This window comes from Platichthys flesus, chromosome 3 (genome assembly GCF_949316205.1).
Source record: "Platichthys flesus chromosome 3, fPlaFle2.1, whole genome shotgun sequence".
Classification (NCBI taxonomy): Eukaryota; Metazoa; Chordata; class Actinopteri; order Pleuronectiformes; family Pleuronectidae; genus Platichthys; species Platichthys flesus.
This window is the reverse complement of record NC_084947.1, coordinates 13,548,623-13,572,919: the sequence shown is the minus strand read 5'-3', so window position 1 is coordinate 13,572,919 and position 24,297 is coordinate 13,548,623. Positions and strand designations below refer to the sequence as shown.

The 24,297-nt window shown below is 42.9% G+C and overlaps 2 protein-coding genes across 6 annotated transcripts; both read left to right on the top strand.

Annotated features, from left to right (window-relative positions):
- The first annotated feature begins 300 nt into the window (after positions 1–300).
- On the top strand, positions 301–19,984 carry LOC133946700 (transforming acidic coiled-coil-containing protein 1-like). Of its 4 annotated transcripts, none has more exons than XM_062382131.1 (13): positions 301–546; positions 8,766–8,857; positions 11,626–12,037; positions 13,736–13,793; positions 13,896–13,953; positions 14,431–14,483; positions 15,330–15,464; positions 15,571–15,647; positions 15,927–15,970; positions 16,293–16,453; positions 17,037–17,143; positions 17,252–17,372; positions 17,877–19,984. In XM_062382131.1, exons 1-13 carry the CDS (start codon positions 482–484, stop codon positions 17,943–17,945), a joined length of 1,452 nt encoding a protein of 483 aa, XP_062238115.1. In that variant the 5' UTR covers positions 301–481; the 3' UTR covers positions 17,946–19,984. The 4 variants fall into 4 exon arrangements, with proteins under 4 accessions (XP_062238115.1, XP_062238116.1, XP_062238113.1 ...); XM_062382132.1 differs by lacking the exon at positions 301–546 and adding an exon at positions 6,708–7,295 and having other exon boundaries at positions 8,779–8,857; XM_062382129.1 differs by lacking the exon at positions 301–546 and adding an exon at positions 6,709–7,295.
- Positions 19,985–20,499: 515 nt separating this feature from the next.
- Positions 20,500–22,067, top strand: si:ch211-113d22.2 (uncharacterized). 2 transcript variants are annotated; one of them, XM_062382074.1, is made up of 3 exons: positions 20,500–20,719; positions 21,104–21,217; positions 21,732–22,067. In XM_062382074.1, the coding sequence occupies exons 1-3, from the start codon at positions 20,518–20,520 to the stop codon at positions 21,944–21,946; spliced, it is 531 nt and encodes a 176-aa protein (XP_062238058.1). In that variant the 5' UTR covers positions 20,500–20,517; the 3' UTR covers positions 21,947–22,067. The 2 variants fall into 2 exon arrangements, with proteins under 2 accessions (XP_062238058.1, XP_062238057.1); XM_062382073.1 differs by having other exon boundaries at positions 21,077–21,217.
- Positions 22,068–24,297: the final 2,230 nt, after the last annotated feature.

The window sequence follows — 24,297 nt, the reverse complement described above, 5'->3', positions numbered from 1 at the left end:
CACAATTTTCATCTGCCCCCTCCAACTCCTTAGTGGTCTTTAAACTGCGCCCCCCCCCCCCCGCACAAAGAGGTGGACTCTGTGGTTTTCTCCCTCTAAAGACTGTGGAGTGCCTAACAAGGGAGGATAATCTGCCTCTGGTAAGTGTGTGTTTCAAGAGAGAGAGAGAACGAGAGAGAGATGATGGAGGATGAGGAGAAGTAGAGCGAGGAGGCGGGACCGTTGGCAGAGCTGTTCATGTGTGATCAGTAGTAGTGTTGAGGCTGCACAGCATCAACAGAGACAGTGAGAGCAGAAAATGACAAGGAGAGGGGAGGCGGGTTGGTTGAATAAATAGCCGTCAGTCATGAGAAGAGGCTGCGCGTTACGGGGCTCTGCTGTTGAGCCAGGCCGTTTGGACGAGAGGCAGAGGTGAACCTTAAAGGACGTACGAAGCATCTGGGATCAACCTGAAACAACAACAACAGACTTGGCTGTTGCCATGGGGGGCTCCCTCAGCCAGAGCAGGAAGGGCTCCGTCAGCTCTCCTCGGAAAAAGAGCAGCATGTAAGATGACCTTTGTTTTTGTGTTTATGTGTCGAGTGTCACGGGAAAGGGAACATTTCACAGACTGGACTCGATTTAAGATTAGTTGAGTGGATACAGTTGAGTCATCCTGTTATCCGCAAGAATGTGTTGTGTTTTGTGTAAGAGCTCAGTGTCCCAGATGGGAACAAGGGAGTAAGACAAGGAGTTGAAGAGCAGTGATGCTTCCTGGATGCTTGCGTCACAGCCAGAACCTTCCCCGCTGGACTGAAATCAAATCAGCCCATCAGATGACACAGCACACAGCCCCCGCTGCTATGCTATGCTATGTTTGGATATTATTTGAATAGTCAAATCTAAGGGGAGCTGCCAGGGTCCCAGAATACAAGAGAGAAAGAGAAATGGTAGCGCTGTTGCCATTATAGCAGAGAGGCTCATGCATTGTGCATGAGCTGATCAGGTCATGCTCCTGAAACAAGGCAGCGTCCAAACCCTCCTGTCGTCGGTGTGTTGATATTTCAGCTGCAGGTTTTGTAGTTACAAGAGCAGGAGATATAACGCTGCTTCAAGAAATTCATTATGCAGCTGTGACCCTAATTCTAAAGTGGCATTTTAATCATACAAGCTGCACACTTTATTTCTGTCTGAGCAGTTACCACAGATCTCTGCTCTGTTCTGTCCGTGCACAGTGTTGAGTGATGTATAACCAGCAGCTAACTGGAGCCGTCTCCTTGTCAGAATGTAGGAAGATGTTTTTGGAGACGTTGTTGAGACGTCATAGCCACAATCCCTCCTCTTTTTTTCTCATTCGATCTCATTTCTCTCGTGCTTTTTCATCTGTATTTTCAAAAGCCACTGTAAGCCTCTTGTAGCGGAGCACTTTGTCTCGACCCACGTAACCTCACTTGCTTAGTCATGCTCGGTCAGGCATCCTTCTATTATCACAGCTTCACTCATCGATTCATGTCATGGTCATGGAGAGCAGTGGTTGTTAAAACGGAAGCCATGTATTTAAGCAGATGTTCTGGGGATGGAAGAGAGACTCATGACCATATTTTTTGGGATCAGAGAGTCTTCTGTGTTTGTGTGTGACTGATGGGGGTTGGGGGTTGGGGCCGTCCTTATGGGAATACTGCAAAGCAAACCCGTTGTCGTGGGATCTCGGCTTTCAGTCTAATAATAGTTGGCTTAATCATCCTTTTTATGACTTAAGTGGGGCAGTCTTGGATGTACAGTGGACTTCCTGTTCCCCATGAACATCCAAACAGTCCCTCATTTGGGAAGAGGCTGACCTGTATTTGGAGCTCGTTTCTCGCAGAGTGTCTGCCGATGAAAAACTTTTCTTATTCTAAGAGAGAAACACAGTGAATACACAAAGACGGGCACTAAATTTGAGAATAATAGATTTAATAATTCACCAGCATGAACGTGAAACCCACAGCTGTATAATTTTGGGGTAAATGGCTGGAACTTCCAGTATTGTAGTATATGATGTGGGTGTATTTGTTATATATTGTGCAAAATAAAGCAGAATGGAAATGAAATCATGAGGCACTGACTTCAAAGGGAAAAAATGAATCAAGATGTCATAATGTAGAACAGTAGGGGGTGTGTCCTCTTCCTGCTCTGTGTGTGCATGTCTGTAAAATGCTCATGCACTTTAGTGTGGGTATTGTGTGCTCCTGTGTCCTGTTGTATTCACAAACAATAGCTCGGCCGGTGTCCGTGTATGAAACCCCTCCTCTCTTTCTCTCTTGCTGCCTCATTCTTTCATGCCACTGTCACTTCAATGTTTCTACAGTAGTCTGGGAGGGCGAGTGCCCTGGCTTCATTCAGTCTTACTCCATGCTAGTTTTCTGCTCTTATATTTTGTGTAACCTATGACCTTTGTAGAAAAATGGCAGATTCAAACATAATGAGCATTATTCATTTAGCACTTTATTTCACCATGGAATCATGTTATAGAAATTTTACCACTTGTTATTTTATTGATGTTATTATTTAGTTTTGTGACTTAAAAAAAATAGTTTGGACTCTGATGTCTAAAAATCCACATAATATGGTTAATATCTTCTGCTGTGCTACATCGTTTCCTACTTATCTGTGTGAGGGTGGCTTAAGGGGTGTCTAATAGCAGATTTTCATAGTGGAATACACTTGTGGCCTCCTCCCAATTGGTTACCATGGTGAAACCAGAGACCTTGTCAACCCATTTAAGCTCCCAAAGGTGAAATCAGATCTGTTGTGTACCCCCGTTGCTCTCTCACATCTATTCTTCCCACATTTCCTTTTGTTGTCTTTTTCTTTTCATCCTGGCATCATGTCACTGAATCTTTGTAAAATTTTGTTAATTCTGTTTGAAATTTGGATGAGAGTCCAGTAATGATCACTAGGTGGAGCTATACCATAGAACAAGACAAACAAATGTGACCCAGCAGTTTTATTGTCTTCAAATCAGCCGGCTCATCCATCTCCAAAGGGAATTTCTTTTACAGCCTGACATTTAAGCTTAAGTTAATGTCTCACATGAAATTGTACTGACTCATGTCATGTCAATATTTCTATATACTTCACACACATACAAACACCCACATAATTATGCACGGCAGATTGGTAAGTCAATGCAGAGCCTGTATCAGGACATTATCCACACCTTCCTTTTATTTCCTCCACTAGGGTGATAATATTCTCGCCCCTATCCTTTGTTTAGTTTGTTTTTTTGTCAGGATTATGCAAAAATTAGCGAACAGAATTTGAATTTAACGGTAGGATGGACATGGGCCAGGAAAGAATGCATTCAATTTTGGAACAGATCCGGACAAAGGGACAGATCCAGGATTTTTTTTTACGCTTTTTTACGTTCTTTAATATTGCGAGACAGCAAAGATTTACAGTTCTGCATGGTGAATGCTCATTCATATGTAGTTAAGCTTTCAAAGTTGTAATGATAAAATCTCATATGTTTTAGACAGAATCAATCAAAGCACAGATTTGTATTACAATCAGTTTTTGTTTTTTTTGACTCTGTAACAACTTGTGCAACTGGGATAGTTTTGCTTCATAATCATTTCAATTTAGCCAGGAGCTCCTCTATTATGAATACTAATGCTGACATGTTTACTACATTGAACTTTACTGTTTGACATCTGTTCCTTGTGACTGTTGATCAAACGAGAGACATTTGAAGTCATGACCTTTTATACTGCAGCTTCTGAATGTAACCTCTAATTGAAAGCGTTTAGTCGTCTAAAATTAAAAGATTGAAGTCTTTCATTACACTCCGCAAATGTTCTACAGACATCATACTGACAACTCTGTTATGCTGAGCTGGACGGTAATAAAAATGTAATTGTTTGAACATGGCACCCAAGGATTGGTCACAATGAACCTGAAACTCAAAAGAGTTCGTCCATTTGTTGCCCAAAAAGAATTCAAACTAACTTTTAACACCTACATTTTGTCAGGTGAAACACAGCGCACACAAATACTTGGTTAATAAATCATACAATAAAAAATATTTTTTAAATTGTACATATGCAAAACAATGAACATCAGGTGAGAGTGTAGCATAAACCTGTTCAACATGTACATCCAGCCATCTTGATACAATCCCGTCCTCACCAGTTGGTTTTTCTCATAATCAAGAAGAAGAATTTTCCTGATGGTGCCTCTAGAGCAGGGGTGTCCAAACTTTTAATCCCTAGGGCCACATAAAGAAAAAAATACGAGAGTCTAGAGTAAACACCACAATGACCAAAAACAAAAGTATGTGTCGTCTAGGGACCAAGAATATTCACAGCAAAATATCATGCCATTAATTTTTAAGTTACCTGGTAATGCAGTATAAGGTCTGGGGGAAATGTTGACCTGATGGTGGCTCTAAACGGCCCATACTGTTTAAGTTTCTGTCATCATGTAGGGAACAGAGAGCAGAGATAAACAGTCTGCGATAGTTGAGAGGCTTCTCTAATAACCTTTCTGTATCTACACACACACACACACACACACACACACACACACACACACACACACACACACACACACACACACACACACACACACACACACACACACATAGTTATACTCATCCAGGATCACATGTCCTCTGTTATAGCTCTCTGACATGTTAATCATTGCCGATTTATTCTTAGCTCATAACCACACATGCTGCCATCAGTCAAAATGTAATTGATGATCAAGGTTGTGGATTCTTGGTGGATTAACTGACGCTATGCACGTATAATGGCTGCGGTTCAGTGCGTGTGGTCTAGTGAGTCTTTTTGTCTAAGATGGCAGCTTCCACTCACAAAGGGTGTATGTATTTGTGTAGGTTTTGCCACTGTGTGCTACTTGTGGTTTCATGGTATTACATAAGGGCTGATTCTTTTCCTTTCCCCTCTGTTTTCCTCCCACCTCATCTGTCTGTGTGGGTCTCTGCTCTGCCCGGGTGAGAGCTGAGGATCGAGTGTAACGATTCTGTCCGTCGCTGCCTGTTGTCTCCCTGTCCTGTCATGTGATCTCTGTGTGTTTTTGTGTGCCTAGAGGCAACTTTACAGCTTAAAGGTGTTGCAGTGTAAACACAGGATGTGATGTACCCCAGAGTGCCCTGCTTGAGGGACTTTGTTAGCTTTTGCAGATCTTGTCCTCTACAAGACGGACAGGTTTTTCCTCTTACCCGTTCTGACTGACAGATAAGGAGAGAAAGGACACAATGACAGGGATGTTAAATACGCACAAATAGATATGTAAGAAAACCCACTTTCATCGCCCTCCCCACTGATTCCCTGTCTTTCTCTCCTCCATTTTAATTGATGCTGTTTTCCATCTGTCGTGCCTCTGATTCGCTCATTTTTTTGTCTGTGCCTCCATCACAGATTGAACAGTGTCTCTTTCTCCGTGCTCACCAGTGTGTGACATCATTTGTGCGTGCATGTTTTCTCGTCTATCTGGCTGTGTGTCTCTGTGGACCAGCTCAGACTGATCAGTTCAAGAGCCTTTGCCTTTCCCCCCACGTGTCTCATGTTCGAGCAGTAAACAGCAGGAGAGGAAAAGTACCTCGCAGTTAAAAAAAAAAAGAAAAAGCGTCTATGCTCCTTCCTTTTTTTCTTTCCCCATGCACCTTTTTCACAGTGGCTGAGCCATCCCCCTGATATAACATTAGTCATGCTCCATGTTATTTTTTTCAAAAGAACACATCTCAACTGGCCTAGATTCTTTGTGCGTTTGTGTGTGTGTGGGAGATGTAAAAATGTGAAAGCCTGAAGTTACATAAGCCATCCACGAGTATGTGTATGTGTGTGTGAGCAGTGATCAGAGCTTTAATCCCAATTACTTTTCTGTCAGTCTAATGAGTATTTGTGTTGTTATTGTTCAATCTAGGTTTGCTTTATTGATTTGTTGACTTTCTGACCTGGATATTTTCTGTGAACAGCAGATCCCCTGTAGGCTTGCTCACTCGCCACAACATTATTGGATTAATATTCTCCATTTGGACTCGTGTGACAGTTATACATTTTGTATAAAGGGCCCATTGTTAGTCTTTCCTGAAAATATCTGCAATTTAATTGCTCTTGTCTTCTCTTCATTATCCAGGGAAGACTCTTTTTTTCGGCATGGTTTTGTGTAGTAATCACTGTTATCCACTGTCTGTGTTGGGAGCTGCAAAGTAAACAAACCATTAACAACTCAAATTACTTTGAGACTGTGCCTCAAACACACAGTGGGCCACCCAGCTGTGTTGGCAACAGTAAAGTACAAAAATAGTTTGGAAGCAAACATGGTCCTAAAGGGTGTAATTTATCTGTCACACTGCCAGAATGCTGATAACAAGCCCTTTAGTGGATTCAAATTTAATTTTAAACAATGAGGCAGACTGAATTTGCTTTATTTGAGGGTAATTTCAGAAATAATGGATATTGCAGATTCAAACTCATCTCCTTAAAATAGATATGGCCCATAATTTCTTCCCTTTCCTCCCATTCTTCTTTTATCTCTTCTCATCTCCATTTCTTTGGAGACACAAGCATCTGGTAGTTTCTGTCTGTTCAGAGAAAGCAGACTCCTCTTTGCAACTTCAAACACAAACCGTTGCCTCTCTTCTGCCCCTTGGCTTCATTAACAATCAACCAACCCTCAAAGAATCTGGGAGGAGAGCAGGGCGAGCTAGTTAGCAAACATATGGATGCAGGGAAGAGATGCGGTGTGTTAACCAGCTGATCGTCCACCGAGAGAGAGAGAGGGAGCCGAGCGAGGGGAGAGGGAGGAGAGCAGAGAGAGGAGTGACTACTGATGCTTCAGTAATCTGCACCGTGTGAGTCAGTGCTGTGGGGAGCAGAGCGGCAACAGAAACAGCAGCAGCAGCGGCAGTGTGAGACACGTTTCACTCTCACGAGGGCCAGCCACGCAGAGGAGCACGATGGGAAAGCTGAGCGGCTGAGCAAGAGGAGGAAGTGAGACAGCCACAACGAAAGCAAGAAGCGAGAGAGAGAAGCAAGAAGACAGAACGACAGCTGCAACCTACTTCTTTTTGCTGTTAGTAGACAGAGTGCGGCACTGCTTTGCCATTGGGACTGACAGATAAGACTAAACGTATCCAGAGGAAGAGGAAGTTTGCTTGTAAACACCAGAGGTGGCTTAAGGTTTAGGACTCGACGTGGTTCAGGGATGTCCTGGTTGTCTCCCGTCCAGTGGGCCAAATGGACGTGGTCAGCAGTGACTGGGGTTGCCGGAGAAGATGGGCAGCCCAGAGTGAAGGATGCCGGAGAGGACAAGTAAGAGGGTTGGCCACATATGTTTACATATGTGTGTGTGAGTGTGAAGTCAGAAAGAGAAATGGTTCACAGGTCGATGTGTTGAAGACAATCAGATAAAACAGTTTTCAATAGAGTTTGGACTCAAAAAGACTGATTGTGTCGGTGGGGGTGTTTGTGTGTTGATTACAGTTATGATTCATGAGTCATACTGACATGTGGTGGATAAACACACTCACACACACACACACACACACTGATTGATACAGTGGATTTTTTGGTCGCGTCAGGCTGTTGTCCTCGTCAAAATACAGTCACTCAAATGTTTGTTTCATCAGTCCCTGCTTTGTGTGAATCTATTGCTAAGGATCTGAATCTTTTTTGATGTTTTTGAGTATGTGTGAGTGTTTTTGTCTGTGTGCGTCAAAGCTGTTTGGCGGTTTGGAAACAGTTTCTGAAAGTTGGGGGGAACTGGGGGGCAAAGCCACAGTTTCCAAAGCTTTTGATTTTTTTCTGTCCATTTCTAGTTCCTAAGTTACCATCCAAGATCGCAGCCAGTGGGGCCATCACTGGGATGTGGTATGTGTGTGTGTGTATGCAGGGTTGGGGGGGGTATGTATATTAGGATTAGCCCGGGATGGCGGTGTTGTATAGAGCTCCAGAGTGTGTGAATGTGTTTGTGTGAACTGGTATCACAGAGATGGAGTGCGGTTGTCTTGCTGGCACTGGGAGCTTTGTTCCCTCCTGGGCTGTTTTTCATTAGCGTGTGGACGTTTTGATGTTGCATTGGAGTGGCTGGGAACAGGCGCTCGTACACAAACTCTCACTCTCTCTGTCTCTACCCGCCTTTTTGTCCCTCCGCAGTTTGGAAATAAATCTGGGCTGCGTGTCTAGGCAGCTGACACAGCAGACCAAAAGACACTGTGTGTGTGTGCGTGCGCTTTAATGAGTGTTGTGTCCCACAGTGTGTCCTTATTGAAAGGCAAAGAATGCAGGTGGCCTTGTAGGGCTTCACTTCCTTTCCTCTCCCTTCCTGTAAAATAAAAGCAGCTTGTTTATCTTAAGCTGCTTTGAGCTCTGAAAGCTATTATTTCCCTGTCACTTGAGGAAAACCGAGGATTTGTGTAGGAAACCCATTGTTAATTTGCTAGAGTGAATTTGACCCTGCAACACACTACTACAGCGGCCATTTTTATTTTTAGCTGCTTGTAGCATGCATATGTTGTTGTTTTAGAGTGATCAGTGTTTTCAATGCCTCACTGTTCTGAAAGACAATAGATAGTTGTGTGAGAAGCAATCCTATAGCCATCAACCAGGCAGTGTGATTTGTTTTAAAATCAAACTCCTCATCACTTTATGAGAAAGCTTATTTCATGGAACATTTTCTATTTAGTCATTATTTTTACATTTTTTTTGTAAAGTTTTATTGAATATCAACGAGATGGCTGTTATTAAATTAATCTGTTTCGTCCTCTCTCGTTCTCCTCACAGTTCCGACTCGGAGGGAACTTTCGAGACTCCAGAGGCCGAGTCTCCGGGTCTCGTGAAGCTGCTGAACCAACTGGACAACTGCAACCACACAGGTGAGACAGGCTGACCTAAGTCTTTTATACTGATCCTTAACCCCGAACAGAGACCAGGCTGGGTGGTGTCAAGCACCAATAGCTTTTTCTGGTACCAACTGCACATTGTCACATAGAAAATACCCAACAGCGTACGTACAGAAGAATCTCAGAACAGATTGATAATCTTGTCTTATTCCTGTTTAAATGGAGAAAGCCAAAGTAGTTGTTTGGCTGCTTGTGTCTCAGAATTGAAGAGCAACTTAACATGAGAATGAAGAGCAGTGTTTCACTGCCCGCTCTGGTTTGGGTTTCACCACTGACCACATCAGCATCACTGCTGGGTGTGGTGCACATTGTTGGTTGTGATTACCAACAGCAATGTCCCAGTGACCTGGATAACCTCACTGTAGCTCAATTCGATTTTTTCTCAAATAAAATTCTCAAAAAGAAATCCAGATCTAGATCAGGACTGGGAGTGAGGGCAAACATCTAAACACATAAATAACATTTCAGTAATGACTATTAGTAGTAATGCAAACTTATAATTGTCCTATTCTCAATTCCATTGGCTATACAGCCTATTCTTTAAAGGAGATCTCCGGTATTTTATAACCTGGGCCCTAGGTTTGTGTTGGTGTGTAAATGACTGGTACTCACAAGAACTTGCGGCAACAGTCCATGAAATGTGCACTAAAAGAGCTTTCTCTGGAAATAATGTTGTTACTTTGTGTACTTTTTTATGTTCACCACATGTTTGCTACAGATCCATGATCAGCATACTATCAGCTGTGCATACTATGTGTATGAGACTTGTAAACCAAGTGGGCAGTATTTAAGTCCGGCCTGTTTGAAGCTGCCAAAGAGGCCCACTGGTGTGAAAGTCCCCCCCCCCCCCCCCCCCAGCTGTCCTGCTTTCACCCACACAGACAGGAGCACCACGTGTTACCATGGCAATAGATAATCTGAGTGGATCCTCTGTCCTGAAACAAATGCCTTCGCTAATGTTTGCAAACTTACTCTCTTCATGCACCTCTATTGAGTTTGACATGTTCTCGGGGTGTATGAGGATATGTATTCGTCTGCACGCTGTGGATGTCTCAGCCTCTTGAAGTCAGACATGTTTTGACCACAGCATAGGGGACGCTGTGCCAGATGCTGACAGAGAGATGAACGTGTTTGGTATTGAAACTAGTTTGTAGACAATAACAGTCTCTTTTCATGCTAAAACCGTCACATGGTCCGTACAAAATGTGGGTTATAGGTCATAAATAAAAGATCGACTGTGTTGAGAAACTGATAGCCTGGTTCCCTATAATTAGACTTAACAGCTCAGGGGGGTTGCTGTCTGTACATGGGAACAGGCACGAGCCACAATTAAGAACTGTTGAACCAGTACCTGGATACTGGAGTATCTTTTTCTCTCTCACCGACTCTCTCACACACTTCCCCTTCCATCTCCCTTTCCTCTCTTTTAGTTGAGCTGTGAAACTGTAATAAAGTCAGATGTTGTTTTTGTTGCTAGGCCACGTGGTGGTGTGTACTCTCCATTTCTGGGTGTGGTTCCTCTACATCTGTTCCATGTCTCTGAAGGGTGGGAATGCAGTGTTTTTGAAAGAACCTTACATTTTTAGCAGAAGCTCAGCTAAACTGCCATAAACTGACTTTATAATATAATAAGTCTCGGTCTCGGTAACACTCGGTCTTAAGTCGCCTGTCACCCACCTCCACAATGGCTTCATTCACGTTGGGCATGGTGAGAAGACGTAAAGAAAAATACAGGAGAGGTTTTTGTCGGTTTATTATTGTGTGTAGCTGTGTGAGTTTTACAGTGCATGTGTGTGGGTGCGTTTCTTCAGTGACAGAGTGTACTGTGTTTCTGCAGCCGTGTGACTCAACAGAGCCTGGTCTGCTGCTGTGGTCATTAGAGGCATGTGTTAGGACACAGGATGTGAAGTGGTCTGAGAGGAAGTCACCAGCTATTTTAAATGTTCTTTCAGGAGAAGGAACAGCCATCACAGGATTGAGATGTTAGTTTTCACTCCTCCAGGACAGAAACGCCTGAATAAAATCTATTTTCCCTGCGTCATCCCTATGATGGTTCTTCTACTTCACTGTTCTAATTCATTCGCACTGCTCTCACTGCATCGAGTTCAGCCTCAGTTTTCTCTGAAAGCCTCACTAAACACAACCTGCCCTGCACCAAATGGTAGACAGGCAAAGTGAGCCAATAGCTGAAGAAAAAAGTGGCGCATCAGCAGCATACAAGGCAGATATTTCCCTCAGGAGTTGGAAGACACCAAAAACATAGCTAAAAGGGACAAAATAGCCAATACGTATCCGGTGAAAAAGTAGGTCCTCTAAAAGAATAAATGCGACACCGTTCTTGTTTCTCTAATCTGAATTTGATCAGATTTAAGATTGTTGTAATCACCCATTTAGATCATCAAAGTGATGCACCTGTCGACATTAGAGCTCTGCTGCAGTGCTTTCTCACTGTTAGGTCTTCAAGATTTCTCAAAAAGAGTCGGCTGTTCTGCACTCAGGTTTAAAACATAAGGAAACTGTTTATCATTTCTAACGTCAGGACCTTTAGACGGCTGAAGATCAGCCTGATAAGAGCTGCAGTTGTGCAATTTTTATTTACAGTATTGTACTCTGTTTTGTTTTTTGTTTTTTGATCTGGAGTTGTTGTTTTTAATTTTACTCTACTATTGTGAAGCACTTAATGGAATTTTGCTTTTATAATGTGCTGTATAAACTTTATCACTTTTCTTTACTTTTCACAGGTTTTCCTGATGTTACAAACCACTTTCTGGACGAGAACTCTAAAAAAGAAGTGGTTGATTCTCTGAACAACCTCACCGGCTCCTCTCCGGACAACAGCAGCTTCTGTTTGGATCAGAACCTTAATTTGACTCTCAGCACCAAATCCGGTCCAGGAGAGGGCCTCTCCCCATCCACCCCTCTGCCCCAGCCTCCAGCTGTCAGGCCCCCTTCATTGAGCGTCCTCTCCTCACTGAACAAACCCGATCCTACGGAGGTGGACGATGAGGCTCCGATGACATCTGACTCCAGCCCGGACTCAAACCTGAGCTCCAGGTGTGACATTTGTGTGGATCCCGATTTGCTCAATGGAAACAAAAACTCTATGCTGTCAAACTCAAAACTGACCTGCGAGACCAGCGAAGCCACAACGACGTGAGTAGAAGATTACAGTCAAACATGCACAGAGCCTATTCCTTTTCTTTCATCAATCATAATCACCCTCTTTCCAGTCAGTAGCTCTATTTACTATACTAACATGACTCACCGATTTTCAAGCATAAAAAAGACGCTGCTCTCTTTTATGGCTGTAGGGAACAATAGTGAATGGCTGCCATTGTACACAGAGAACCTGAAGGGATCAAAATGTTCCCATTTTAACAAGCTGTGGCCTGTGACCCTGCTCTGTTCTCTCTAAAGGTCTGTCAGCTATTAAGTCTCTGCATTCATTCATCATTAATACTACTATAGTTTGTAACGGTTTTATTGCTCTTATTTTTATCTCAGGATTTAAGATCACTTTGGCTCGGTAGGATTAGTTCTGTATTTGCTTTTATTACTCCATAGCTGCTGATCTGGGGAAGTTTTTTAGTTCTCACAGCGGGATTGAGTATTTTTAAAGAATGCTTGACCTTTGTTGACTAAATGTTATTTGAATGGTGAAAAGACAAGTTAACTTGGCAACAACGCCCTCTTGTGGTCTGCATCAACTAGAGAAACCCCACAGAATAACTAGAATCACTTTCTTTTTGTTTGTGTATGAACATATACACACACAGTAATAAACTGCAAACTATTTTTGAACAATCAGTTCTGTTGTGAGAGTTCAGTTAGGTACACAAAGATTAACAGATTTGAAAGAAGTTCTATCCAATTCTATTGGCATCACTCTATATTACTGTATGTGGATGTATTAGATTATATATATTGTTTATTATGGTATAATGTGTGGTCTAACAGGGTCAACACACTACCTGTACAAGAGCAGCATCTTTACATTTTAATAGATTACATATTATAGGCCATCGTACTGTATAGTAATTTAGCTCCCATTATTTTACATCCTCCATCCGTCCTGATTGGAGTCTTCAGATAAAGCTCAGGTTTGGTCGTAGGGTTTGTTTTCATGTAACAACTAGTTTCTTAGCAGCTGGACTTTGCCCGAATAATAATCTCTCATCTGTCTCGAAGTCTGGACTTTCAGTTCTCTAAACTATAGTAACCCCCCCCCACACTCACCTTGTGTTTGACCTAACCCCTGTCCCAACATCTCCTGTGTCTTTCCTTCCTTTTCCTTCCAAACCTATCATTCTGTTTCCCTTCTCTCTGTGTGGCATCAGGACTGCAGAGCAAGTCCATTTCCTCTGTGCTCTGTTGTAAGTACTGTCTAACTGTGCGCAGATGAGTGTGTGTGTGTGTGTGTGTCTTTTGCAAATTGCTATTCTGAATAGAGCAGTCCCAGTCCAGGCTCATTACGCATCCTGCTGTGTCTTCCACTTGACCTCATTTCAATCAAAGTTGGGGGGGAAAGTGAACAATAGATTTAGAAAGTGGGGGAGAAACGGTATTAGTGGAAATCATGTAATTCCCTCTAATGCTCTGTGCAACTGTTCTTGTTCTTATATGAGTTTGGCAAACGCCATCATCACTAATCTGCTTTTTCTTCTGCGTAAATCAGCCCTTTTAGGAAAGCATTTGAATTCCGCACACACACAGAGCAGAGCTATGAGGTCTGGGCTTTTGTGTCTCTCCTGCTTTTTCTCCTCATCCTCACACCTGGCCATATGTTCGCAAGTACAGAGATATGATCTGTTTTGTGTTGATACTAATTTTCTCATTGATCTTTGTACTAAGGAACTCGTGTAAAGTGAAACAGATCCAGCCACAGACGCAAAAGGAACTCCGTGAACAGGTAAGAACTCTCCGTTTTTTTAAGTAACATTTGACTTATGTGATAGCATTAGCTCTCGCAATATGTATTGTCTGTGTGGTTGAATGTTTGCTGTTGTTAAAGGACGACCATCATGGAGGCCACGCCACAGATGAGGAGAAGTTGGCGAGCAGTGTGAGCGGTAAGCACCAATGATTAACTTTATTGTTGCGTTCCTAATTTCTACATTCCTGAGAGGCACCCAGCTCCAGTACACTCGGGTCACTCAGTTGTTTCTCAGCTCAGGGAGCGACTCTCATGTAAAGAGACCAGATGACTGGATGTTCAAGTTTAGTCAGCTGACTTCAGCTTCCCTCAATGCAAACAATCAGCCGAGCCGACAGTGAGAAGGTCAACTTGCTTTACTGTTACAAACAAACATGACATTAATCATTAACTTTAAATATCAAACTTGTGCCGTTTACTGCATGAAGATCAACTCGCTGCTACCATAATATCAAGACACATTACATTCAGTCATGAGAATAAATTACACCATTTCATTTGTGGTGAGTGGAATTGGTCTTAACGACTCAGGAAAACATTTGTTTTGTGTTTTATTGTAACATTAACTTCTCATGTCTCATATTCTTACCATGATTATGTTGCTTTCTTCCAGTGCAAGACTGCCAAGTGATGTCCACTCCTGAGGAGTCAGACTGCTGCTCTGTGGTGAGGATTTAACACATTTGTCCATTTAAGTGATCTTGATAAATCTAATGTACCACAAACCATGTATACAGTCTATTTAATCATGACTGTGTTATGTTGTCATCCATACTGTCATGTGATGAAGGTCTCGCCTAAAACCACTAGATGGAGCTAGAGCACTTTTTTATAGGTCACTACCGACTCAACATCAGGGATGAAAACAGTCAGACAAGTCCAGACGTGTCCTTATGTTTCATATTACTGTGATACAACAGTAGCCAAGTGCTATTTAATCACATGAATAATACAAATATTTGACAGACTATATAGTTGATTATATATGTGAAGCTGCAGCATGATCGGGTGTCTGATACGGGGACTGCAGTTTGCTGTAGGACAGCAGGAGCTTCTTAGTGACTGCCACTATGTTCATCTACTCAGGTGACAGATGGATTTAGATTATCATTCAGGAGATTAGAATATGACGGACCTAATCCAGGGAAGGACAAAATGAGAGTGGGATAAGACAAGGGGGAGGAGAAGAGGAAGGAGAAGATGAAGGATGTTTGAGAACACAGACTACAAGGCAAGATGGGTATAAAGTAACAAATGAGAGGGAGAAAGGTTTAATAGAATGAAAGAGAAATGATAAGTGAGAAATAAAGATCAGGTGTACAGAGACAGAGAGCAATGTCACATGTTCAAAGTAAAATAACAGAAACAAAAGATAACTTGGATGTTTGTATTCATTTCATTTGGAAAATAAGAAGTTATATTGTCAGAAATACCTTATAAACTGTTCAAAGGTTCAGATGGATTTACCTCCTCAATATCTGGAGGACGTGACCGATTCCTTTCTGTCCCCAGCAGTACGAGGACACGTGCAAACTGAAGAGCAACTCCAGGGAGAGCGAGATGCAGAAAACAGGAAGTCAGGTCCTTGATTCCATCTGCATCAGTGAAACAGAGAAGCAAGCAGTTCTCACTCTTATTAGAGAGGAGGTAACACAGTTTTCTCACTCATATCAAGTGTGTGTCTGTTGTGTAGATATTCAGTTTGGTATTATTTGTACATAGAATTCTGCTCACAGACAGCATCTCCTTTCAGATCATCACTAAAGAGGTGGAAGCCAGCGACTGGAAGAAAAAATATGATGACTGCAGACAAGAAGTCAATGAGATGAGGTTAGAAAACATATTTGGGGTTAGGGGCTTTATTCACTCAATTCTTATAAAGAATGAACGGACACTGATTCCATTTGAGGCTCACATGAGGTTTTGACACTTTGGACATAAGATTAGACGCATTAGACTCATTGATACAACAATATCTATAATTTATCAGTTCCCTTTTTTAATTATAAGGGTTTTATGGGTGTAGTGGAAGTGTTTGTGTAGTCATGTAAATGTGATATTTGAATGCCTCTCGTTTTAAGACACATTATGTGTTTGGTCTTATTACAGGAAGATTGTTGCAGAATATGAGAAGACAATTGCTCAGATGTATGGTGAGTAGAAATCCTCAAATATAACCAACTGTAACAAACCAAGGAACCATGGCACTCAGTAGAGCACATAACTCCGCCAAGGCCCAATAGTTTATGAAACCATGTTTAAATTCAGTAGATCCTGATTATAATTTGTATCTGCACCAAATTTCACATGCGCCTAAATATTTGTTATCTAAGCATGCCAAATTTGTTATTACCTGTCCTTGTTTTTGTGGAAAATATTATTTTTCAATCACTGCTACTGCTAATCACTGCTACTGCTAGACTCAAACTGTAATTTAGCACTTTTCACTAATATCCTCTTCTTCACTGTTCACAGAGGACGAGCAGCGCAACAGTGCCAGCTCCCAGAAGGCTTTGCATGCAGTGACGATGGAGAAGGAAGCAGCGCTGGCCGACCTGAACTCCGTGGAGCGTTCTCTGTCTGACGTGTTTCGACGTTTTGAAAATATGAAGAGCACCCTGGAGGGCTTTAAGAAAGTAAGGGGTCGTAGGACAAGTGCAAGTCTAAACAAGTATTTATGGAAAGTGTCTATTTCAAATGCTGAGGTGATCAGCCAATAGCAGGGCTGCAAGAAGATTAAGGTCAGAATAAGGTTGGAAGCGTGATCAGGGGCAGTGGTCGTCTTGAAGTAAGAGCAACAGGGCTTTAAATGGAAGGTCAGTGGATAAATGCTGCCCTCAGGCACTGTTCTCTCCTCCACTCCAACAAACACCACACAGAAAACCCTCGATTAAAGCTGTGTGTGCCCAAATCTTGACCAGGAGTTGACTCACAGCTGCTGTAGAACAGCTGCTTGAGGGGAAACAGACAGCTGTGGTGAAGCTTTCAGCAGCACATGTGTGGGACGGCAGGAATGCAGAAGATAAGGAGGAGAAGAGCCCACAATGTTTTCAAATATAAGAAAAGTTTTAAAGAATCATGTCTCTATAAGACCATAGCCAAGTTTAATACTGTATTAGAAAATTGTAAAGATATACATGCAACATCGAATCTATTTTCTCTGTCTGAGTTTTGTTTTTAAATCACAATTTGTTTGACGTTGGATTTTTCCTCAAACAGAATGAAGAGGTGCTGAAGAAGTGTGCTCAGGAATATCTGGCCAGAGTCAAACAGGAGGAGCAGAGATACCTCACACTGAAAGTCCATGCTGAAGAGAAACTAGACAAGTATGTAGAGATTCAAAGATAAATCTGTGATACACATATTTAATACTTATACGGGTTTGAGACTCTGGTATATGACACATCTGTTCCCTGCTTCCATGTCACAATCAGGGCCAATGAGGAAATCGCTCAGGTGCGTACGAAGGCGAGCTCAGAGAGCGTAGCGCTGACCGCAGGCCTGAGGAAGGAGCAGATGAAGAACGAGTCTCTGGAACAAGCGCTGCAGCAGAAGGTCAGAACCATCCTGACGTCTCTATGACACTTGTACACTCCTTTCAGACCTGGTATTAACATTTGTTCTGAGTAATCTGATAACAAGCGTACAGTGCTGAGTACATGTGTGAATCCATCCAGAGATCTGATCACTTTCGTCCCATTCAGAGGTGGACACATGTGGCCTCAGTCTTTTCACTGTGTGAACGCAAATGACCCGGGGCACTCGTGCTGTCACACTCACACACAAAAGCCAACACACGGAAGCGTTGTCATAATTGTTGTCTATTGTCTGTAAAGTCAGACTGGCTGAATTAACTATTTTGGTATTTGTCAACACAAATGACAAATGTGAATATTTACATATAGAGCGGGGAAGTGAGATCCTCAGGACGGATGTTAATGCCAGGTCTGAACGGGGCCTTAGTATATTTGTATGCTATATGGCTGTGCTGTGTTGTAGTATATAAGTTAATAGAGATGTATGAAATGTACTGATTCATCCTTCGTTGTACTTTCACAGAATCAAGAGATCGAGGAACTCACAAAGATCTGTGATGAGCTGATCGCCAAAATGGGAAGAATCGACTGACAGCCACTCGCTGTGAGTCGGCTTCCACCGTCCCTCTGGTCCTGCCCCGTGCATGCGCCCAGCCAGGAAGCAGCTCTACTACCTTGTGCCAGCTCTTCCTCTCAGAGACTGCTCATGTACACCACATGTTTAAAGTAACTTCCTTGTACACTACTATTGCACTACACGTGACCAGAATCAAGGGAGGTTCTGTAGATGTTAATTATTGCCGGGAGTTTGGTTCTATGTCGTCACTTTGTTTGCATTCACTGCCCTTTATGAGCTCATCCTGGCCCCTTGTGCTTTTGTCCATGGTGCCGGCCAACAACAACCTGCTTGTGAGTCAACTCCCAGCAGCTTAGCAGCTCATTCCTTAGCAAACGCTCGTGCAGAATGACATCAGACTTACTGCAGGATGTTTTGGGCGTGTGCTCTGATGGGCTTTTGACGAGGATTGTTGAAAAGCAACAATCCATAAAATGTATTTTTATATGAGGTAAACAAGAATTTCACTCTGGTAGAGAGAAGCTCAGGGGCACTGTATCGGGCCGAAGGAGGTCAGAGTCATAGTCAAGCTGCATGAGAGCTGAAGAGGAGGATTTCAGATTGTTTAAGGAAGTACAGGAGTCCTCTGAAACCTGAGGGAATCTGGACCTCACTTCAGTGAATCTAAAACTGCAAAGAATTCTCAGCTTCAGCTTCACATGATTTACAGTATGACACAGATTATATTCAAGACTATTTAAAGAGCGGCAGTATATTTGTATCTTTCACAGAGACGTATAATTACCTGACAATCATAAACTTTCCTGTGACTGTATAAAAACCCATGGTCATTAACTGTCAAGTAGAGAATCCTGAACAACTGGAGCAAGGCTACAACATAATGACACTATATTTCAGTCAAGTGCTGCATGGTCACTTTTTGTAAACGTCACTCACTGTGAGAGAAACCAAGAATGCAACGTCTTTGTTTCAAGTTTTTTTCCTGTTGCTTATTTGTGATGATTCAACAAATAAATAGGTTTCTATGCACGTTGCTTTTTACACCTTTGCATTTCTCAGGATTTACATATTTTGTTCAAATAGTTGCATTCAGCATCTCAGCGCTTTATTAAAGACGTGAGGTGGTTGAGACGTAGCTGAATGTTTGTTCAAATGTGTTTTTGAAGGAAAAAAACTAAAGGATTTCTCCCCGACACCAGTTTTACGGAAAGTCAAATGTTTATCTCAATATTATACAGTGTAATTTTTGCAAATCCATGATTTAAATTGGGCAGTTACTGGTTAACAAAGTGAAACAAGGGTTTACTTTATATATTTGTCACTTTAAAGGATTCCATCCTCAGTTCATTGGAGTCAGTCACTGCGTCCTAACCACCATGTAAATCCACTCCTGTAACAAACCCACCTGTGTGCCATCGTTTGTATTTGTGCCAACTAATGTCACATTGCCTCAGCTGTTTATTTTATAAAATATTGTTTCTCACTGGTACCCCAACTCCCTGCTACAGGAAAGAAAGGTTGTACAGCCCATGTCCCCCTCCCTTTGGTAAATACCATTCCAGCCTCAGCTCTGTTCATTTAGATTTATGATTTTGAATAAGTGATTTTTATTACTTATAGAATTGAATCTGCTCAAGCTCCTTGCTCTGCTACTGCTAGCGTTCATATAGATAAATATCTACACTGCAGCTAGAGTGAAACATGTTCAGGTTTATGGAAGGAGAGCTGTCGTAAACGGGCGTGTCTGCTCTACTGTCTCTGAATTAAAGGGTACTCAGTAGGGTGCTCTCCAGAGGGAGCAGGGGAGACTACGTTCTAGGCGTAGTCTACAGAAACTTTATTAGGGTAAAACCCTCCAGAGCTAAAGGCTTGGACACTTTAAACAGAGAGCTGGTCCAGAGCCCCTGTGTGGGGGGGTATCCTGGGTTCTAACTTCCCTTTCCTGAGTCACGGTTTGTGTTTGTATATAAAAAATGGGATTGTCACACTTGTGTTGAGGACTAACCGTGATTGTTGTACATTTGCTTGAATAAATATTATTTACTCCACTGTAATTTCTGCAACTGCTTTCCTGACTGATTTCTGTATGAATTTTCACATTGTGTGCGTGTGTTTGTGTGTGTTATGTTTGTCAGTATGTGTGTCATAAGCCTCCGTTCCGGTAATGATGCACAATACTCACGTCAGACTTCCCGACACACACATACACTCACACTCACAGGTTTGCTCCGCTATAAGCCTGTGATCTATGCTAACTGGACAGTGCACACCATACAACCAGGTCCAGGCTTTGTTCCCCATGAGGTCCAGTGTGTATTGTGGAAACAAAAATGAGTACACACACACACACACACACACACACATACTCTCACTCAGCCCCGTTGAGGCAGTGATCGATCTCCTCCCTGAGTGATTGATGAACTTCCCAAACTGTCAGTTGCAACTTAGACTGCGCCGTGGAACCGATCCTCCGACAAATGACCTCAAAACTAGGAGTCTGCTTCCTGTTAAAGCTCGCTGGGTTAAGTCTATTACTGCAGGGTGCTGGCTGTGCAGCATAGATGGAGATTACAGAGATAAGACCTTAATGCCCCCATGCAGACACCTTCTCGTGTCTAAATCCCCTCCTCTTCCTCCTTCCCCACAACCCTGGAGTGTCCCTTCCATCTGTGACTCCTCTCAGCCTGTCCACTCTTTCTCTGGACTCCTGAAGACGCTTGGGAGCCTGCAGCCGGCTGCAATGAGGACCGCTCTCGCCCTCCTGCTGTTCATCTCTCTGGCCTGTCACAGTGAGTTCCATTAAAACCGACACTGACGCTGGATTATTTGGGATGTGTTTTTTTTTCCTGGCGGTGGGTGAGGATTTAGTTGATTAGCAGCTGGCAGACTGGTTGTGGATGGGTTGTAGAGGCACGGATGATCCTGGAATGTTCATTTCCTCAGTGGTAAAAGCAGGTTTAGCTTGAGGCCTGCTCAGTTTTGGACATTTCACATGTAAAGCTGTCACAGATTAAAAACTGAATAAATTTGGCATAAGATTGACAGCAATACGTGGTTCTCTGCAAGTTAGTGTGTGTGTGTGTGTGTGTGTTTTTGTGCATGTCCTCCACCCGCCTGTGAATATGCATGCTTAGTCTCAAGTTCAGGTGTTCTCTCCTGTTCTGTCTGCAAAGGCCACGGCCTCAAATGTCACACGTGCGTGGCGTCCAATGACGACGACTGCAACCGACAGGGCTCCACCCCCTGCCCTCAGTACGCTGACGCCTGCTCCACCATCACAGGACCCAGTGAGTAAACACACAAACACAACGAGGAAAACACACAACAACAAAGGCCGATTTGGTTGAATACAGTGATGTGAAGGCCTCACTAGAGGTCAGCACAGCAGCGATGTCTCTGTGCATGTGTGACACAGCAGTTTGAGGAAGTCGCTGGGACCTAAAAAAGTCCCCATGTTGTTTCCATTGGCAAAGAGAAGACCAAAATTAAATCCCATAATGCACCACTAGAAGGTTTTTGTATTTATTACTCCCCACAAATATGTTCTATTAACTTCTGCCAGTATAGGCTTCTGTTTTGTATTTTGTTTGTTTATGTGTGTGTGTGTGTGTGTGCGTGCGTGCGTGCGTGCGTGTGTGTGTGAGAGAGAGAGAGAGAGAAAGAGAAAGAGAAAGAGGGAGCGAGAGTGTGCGTGTGATCATAAAGCCTCCACGTCCACATCCTCTCTTCATTTGAGGTTGCTGAACATTATCCCAGTGGTTTTATGCTGTCCTCAGATCTGCGTGTGTGTCTCTCTTTCAGACACCGTGATGAAGTCGTGCACTTACAAGGCTTTCTGTGACAAGGCCCAAGGCGGCAGCTCTGGAGCCAAGGTGGCGTGCTGCTTCGGCGACGACTGCAACGGGCCCCACAGGAGCCACAGCCACGGGGCCCACAGCGGGGCAGGGGCTCCGGCCTCCGGTCCCGTGCTGCTGATCACAGGCTTATTGCTGCATGTGGCACTGAGTCAGTTCTGAACAACCCCCCCCCCCCTTTCTTCTTTTCTTTTCCTTATCTGTGGTGTTGTCATGTCACCCGTCCATCCTCCCTTTTTAATTTGAGTAAAAAAAGAAAGAAAGGATTCCAGCTGCAGAGAGTTCCGTGTGTATGTGTTTTATACCGAGTGGCTGGGTTGTGTGTCCTGTAAATACGAGCTGCACATTCAGCGGCTTCCGTTGTCTCATTTTATCTCTTAGATCATCATCCAAAGCTTGAATGGTATATCTTTATTATCTCGTCTGGTATTTTCTGTCTCACGCAGCGCGAACCTGAGCGTGTTTGTGGTGAATGTGTGTCTACAAAGGTGGTGGTGGTGGGGGGGGGGGGGCATTTGCTCTACAGCTCCGGCCCCATTGGTGACGTCTTAGTTGTGGTCTTGGTAGGTGCACAGCTCGCTTGACACGGCACCACATGATTCACTTATGTCGTTGCCGTGGTAACCCATAAGGTAACGAGAGAATTGAATCACCACAGATCTTAGTGAAATGTCCATGTTCGTGCGTGCAAGCTTGAATAAAGATACAATCACACCTTTACTGTGTGCGTGACTATGCAGGGGTAAGTATCGTACATTAGATAACCAACACTTGACCTTTAAATGCCAGAGAAAACAAACGTGTTGCTTACGTTAATGTCCGCGATGTGAAAGCATTAATCTGCAGATGCACCCAAACTGTAGAGCAGAGCCATCCGATGGTTCTCAGCAGAGGCTGTGGAAACTCTGAGACTTCCTTCTGTGACCGATGTGTAACTTGAATCCTGTGCAGTCGCCACAGGATATGAAATCAGTGAGGTAGGTCTCCGTCCTCAGGCAGGTCATATGACGTGCAACCACTTCCTCTCGACAGGAGGACACAGAAAAAACTGACGATTCAATGCTGATGTTTCTTATTTCGACACCGACTATGAAAATTCACCACCCAGACTCTTGAGTACATATAATAGAGTGTTTGAAAAGAAGGAGGTCAGGCAGTGGGGGAGGACGCACTCAAACACAGAGTACAAATACATTGAAAAAATATATTTTCCACTTGAGTAAAAGCAGCTACTCACTTTTAAATATATTTTAAGTATTAAAAGTAAAAGTGCCAACATCATTAGAACTGAGTCTCTGAGTCCCTGACAACCCTGTGACCTGCAGCTGTGAAGCACTGCTCAGACTCAGACTGCTCCATCTTGGAATCAGACATGTAATAAACAGCCTGATTTGAGGATATCAAACCAGCACAGAGCAAAGTTACTGTCCAGTCGTTAGTAACAATGCAAATACGACAATGTGTAGCTTATTTCAGAACTATTGTTTAGTTTTGCATATTTACATAAACCAAATCTCCTTTGCACAAAGAGACGATGTGTAACTTTATTTCCTGGGTTGTTGGATCTTTTTTCAGAGCTGTAGCTACAAGGACACAGAGGTCCTATATTCTGAGAATTTCTGGGTTTCTGATAACAGAGGAGGACTATGACATAAAACATCCAAAAAACACAAAATTAAATCAAAGGGGTTTAGTTTAGAAACACCCAACAATGAAAATATTACTAAAATAGCCTATTATTGAACGCTTGAATGAGATGAGAGGACCTGGCCCGATTGAACTCCGTCCTTTGATGGACAGATGGAGGGATCGATGGATAGATATTTGAAAGTGAGCTGTGATTGGTTTCTTTTTGGCTCAGAAACTGCAGCTCCACTCTTGTACACTTCAGTAGTATAAAGAGTACAGGAAGTACATTTTTTCTCACCCTTAGCTTTTGGTACATGATCTCATGCCTGTCACATGCACTCACCTCCTGTGACAGGTGGATGAATGACACTATTCTTCACTGTGTTCCTGTTTATCCAGGTTCACTCTCTGTGTGTGAACCAGCTGTGTGTGTGTCTGTGTGCATGGTACAGGTTCTACTCATGTTGTGGGGCCATCTTTCCACAGTCACATTGTGGGAACTCGTCTTCATTATGAGGAAAAAAAAGCAGTAACCATAAGACATGTTTTTAGGTTAGGTGTGTGCACTGGTCTATCTTTTGTGAGGACCATGTTGGGAAACTGAGCACAGGGCTGTTTAACGGGTCAACACTTTGGTTTTAGGGTTAGTCAGCATTAGGTTTAGATAAAGGTTGGGGTTGAGTATTTCCTTTACTTGGTTTGCGAGTGGCCTCCTTGAGATAGAAGTACAAGATGGAAAACAAAATGCAATATAACATGTCTCATACAGTTGCAGGAGGAAAATATGGTCTACACTTTGAATCTGTTATCTAGAAAAGTGTCAGCAAAAAAAACAAAGAAACAATGCTCTCAGAACAAAACTGCTCAAGTGAAGCGACTGAAAT

Bases quoted from the DNA above. Each gene is read 5' to 3' on its own strand.
- LOC133946700 (XM_062382129.1), top strand. From the start codon at position 7,189: ATGTCCTGGTTGTCTCCCGTCCAGTGGGCCAAATGGACGTGGTCAGCA. The intron at 12,038-13,735 runs GTGAGTAGAAGA...CTTTGTACTAAG, and splicing joins ACCAGCGAAGCCACAACGAC to GAACTCGTGTAAAGTGAAAC. The intron at 15,971-16,292 runs GTGAGTAGAAAT...CACTGTTCACAG, and splicing joins GACAATTGCTCAGATGTATG to AGGACGAGCAGCGCAACAGT.
- si:ch211-113d22.2 (XM_062382073.1), top strand. From the start codon at position 20,518: ATGCCCCCATGCAGACACCTTCTCGTGTCTAAATCCCCTCCTCTTCCT. The intron at 20,720-21,076 runs GTGAGTTCCATT...TCTCAAGTTCAG, and splicing joins CATCTCTCTGGCCTGTCACA to GTGTTCTCTCCTGTTCTGTC. The intron at 21,218-21,731 runs GTGAGTAAACAC...TCTCTCTTTCAG, and splicing joins CTCCACCATCACAGGACCCA to ACACCGTGATGAAGTCGTGC.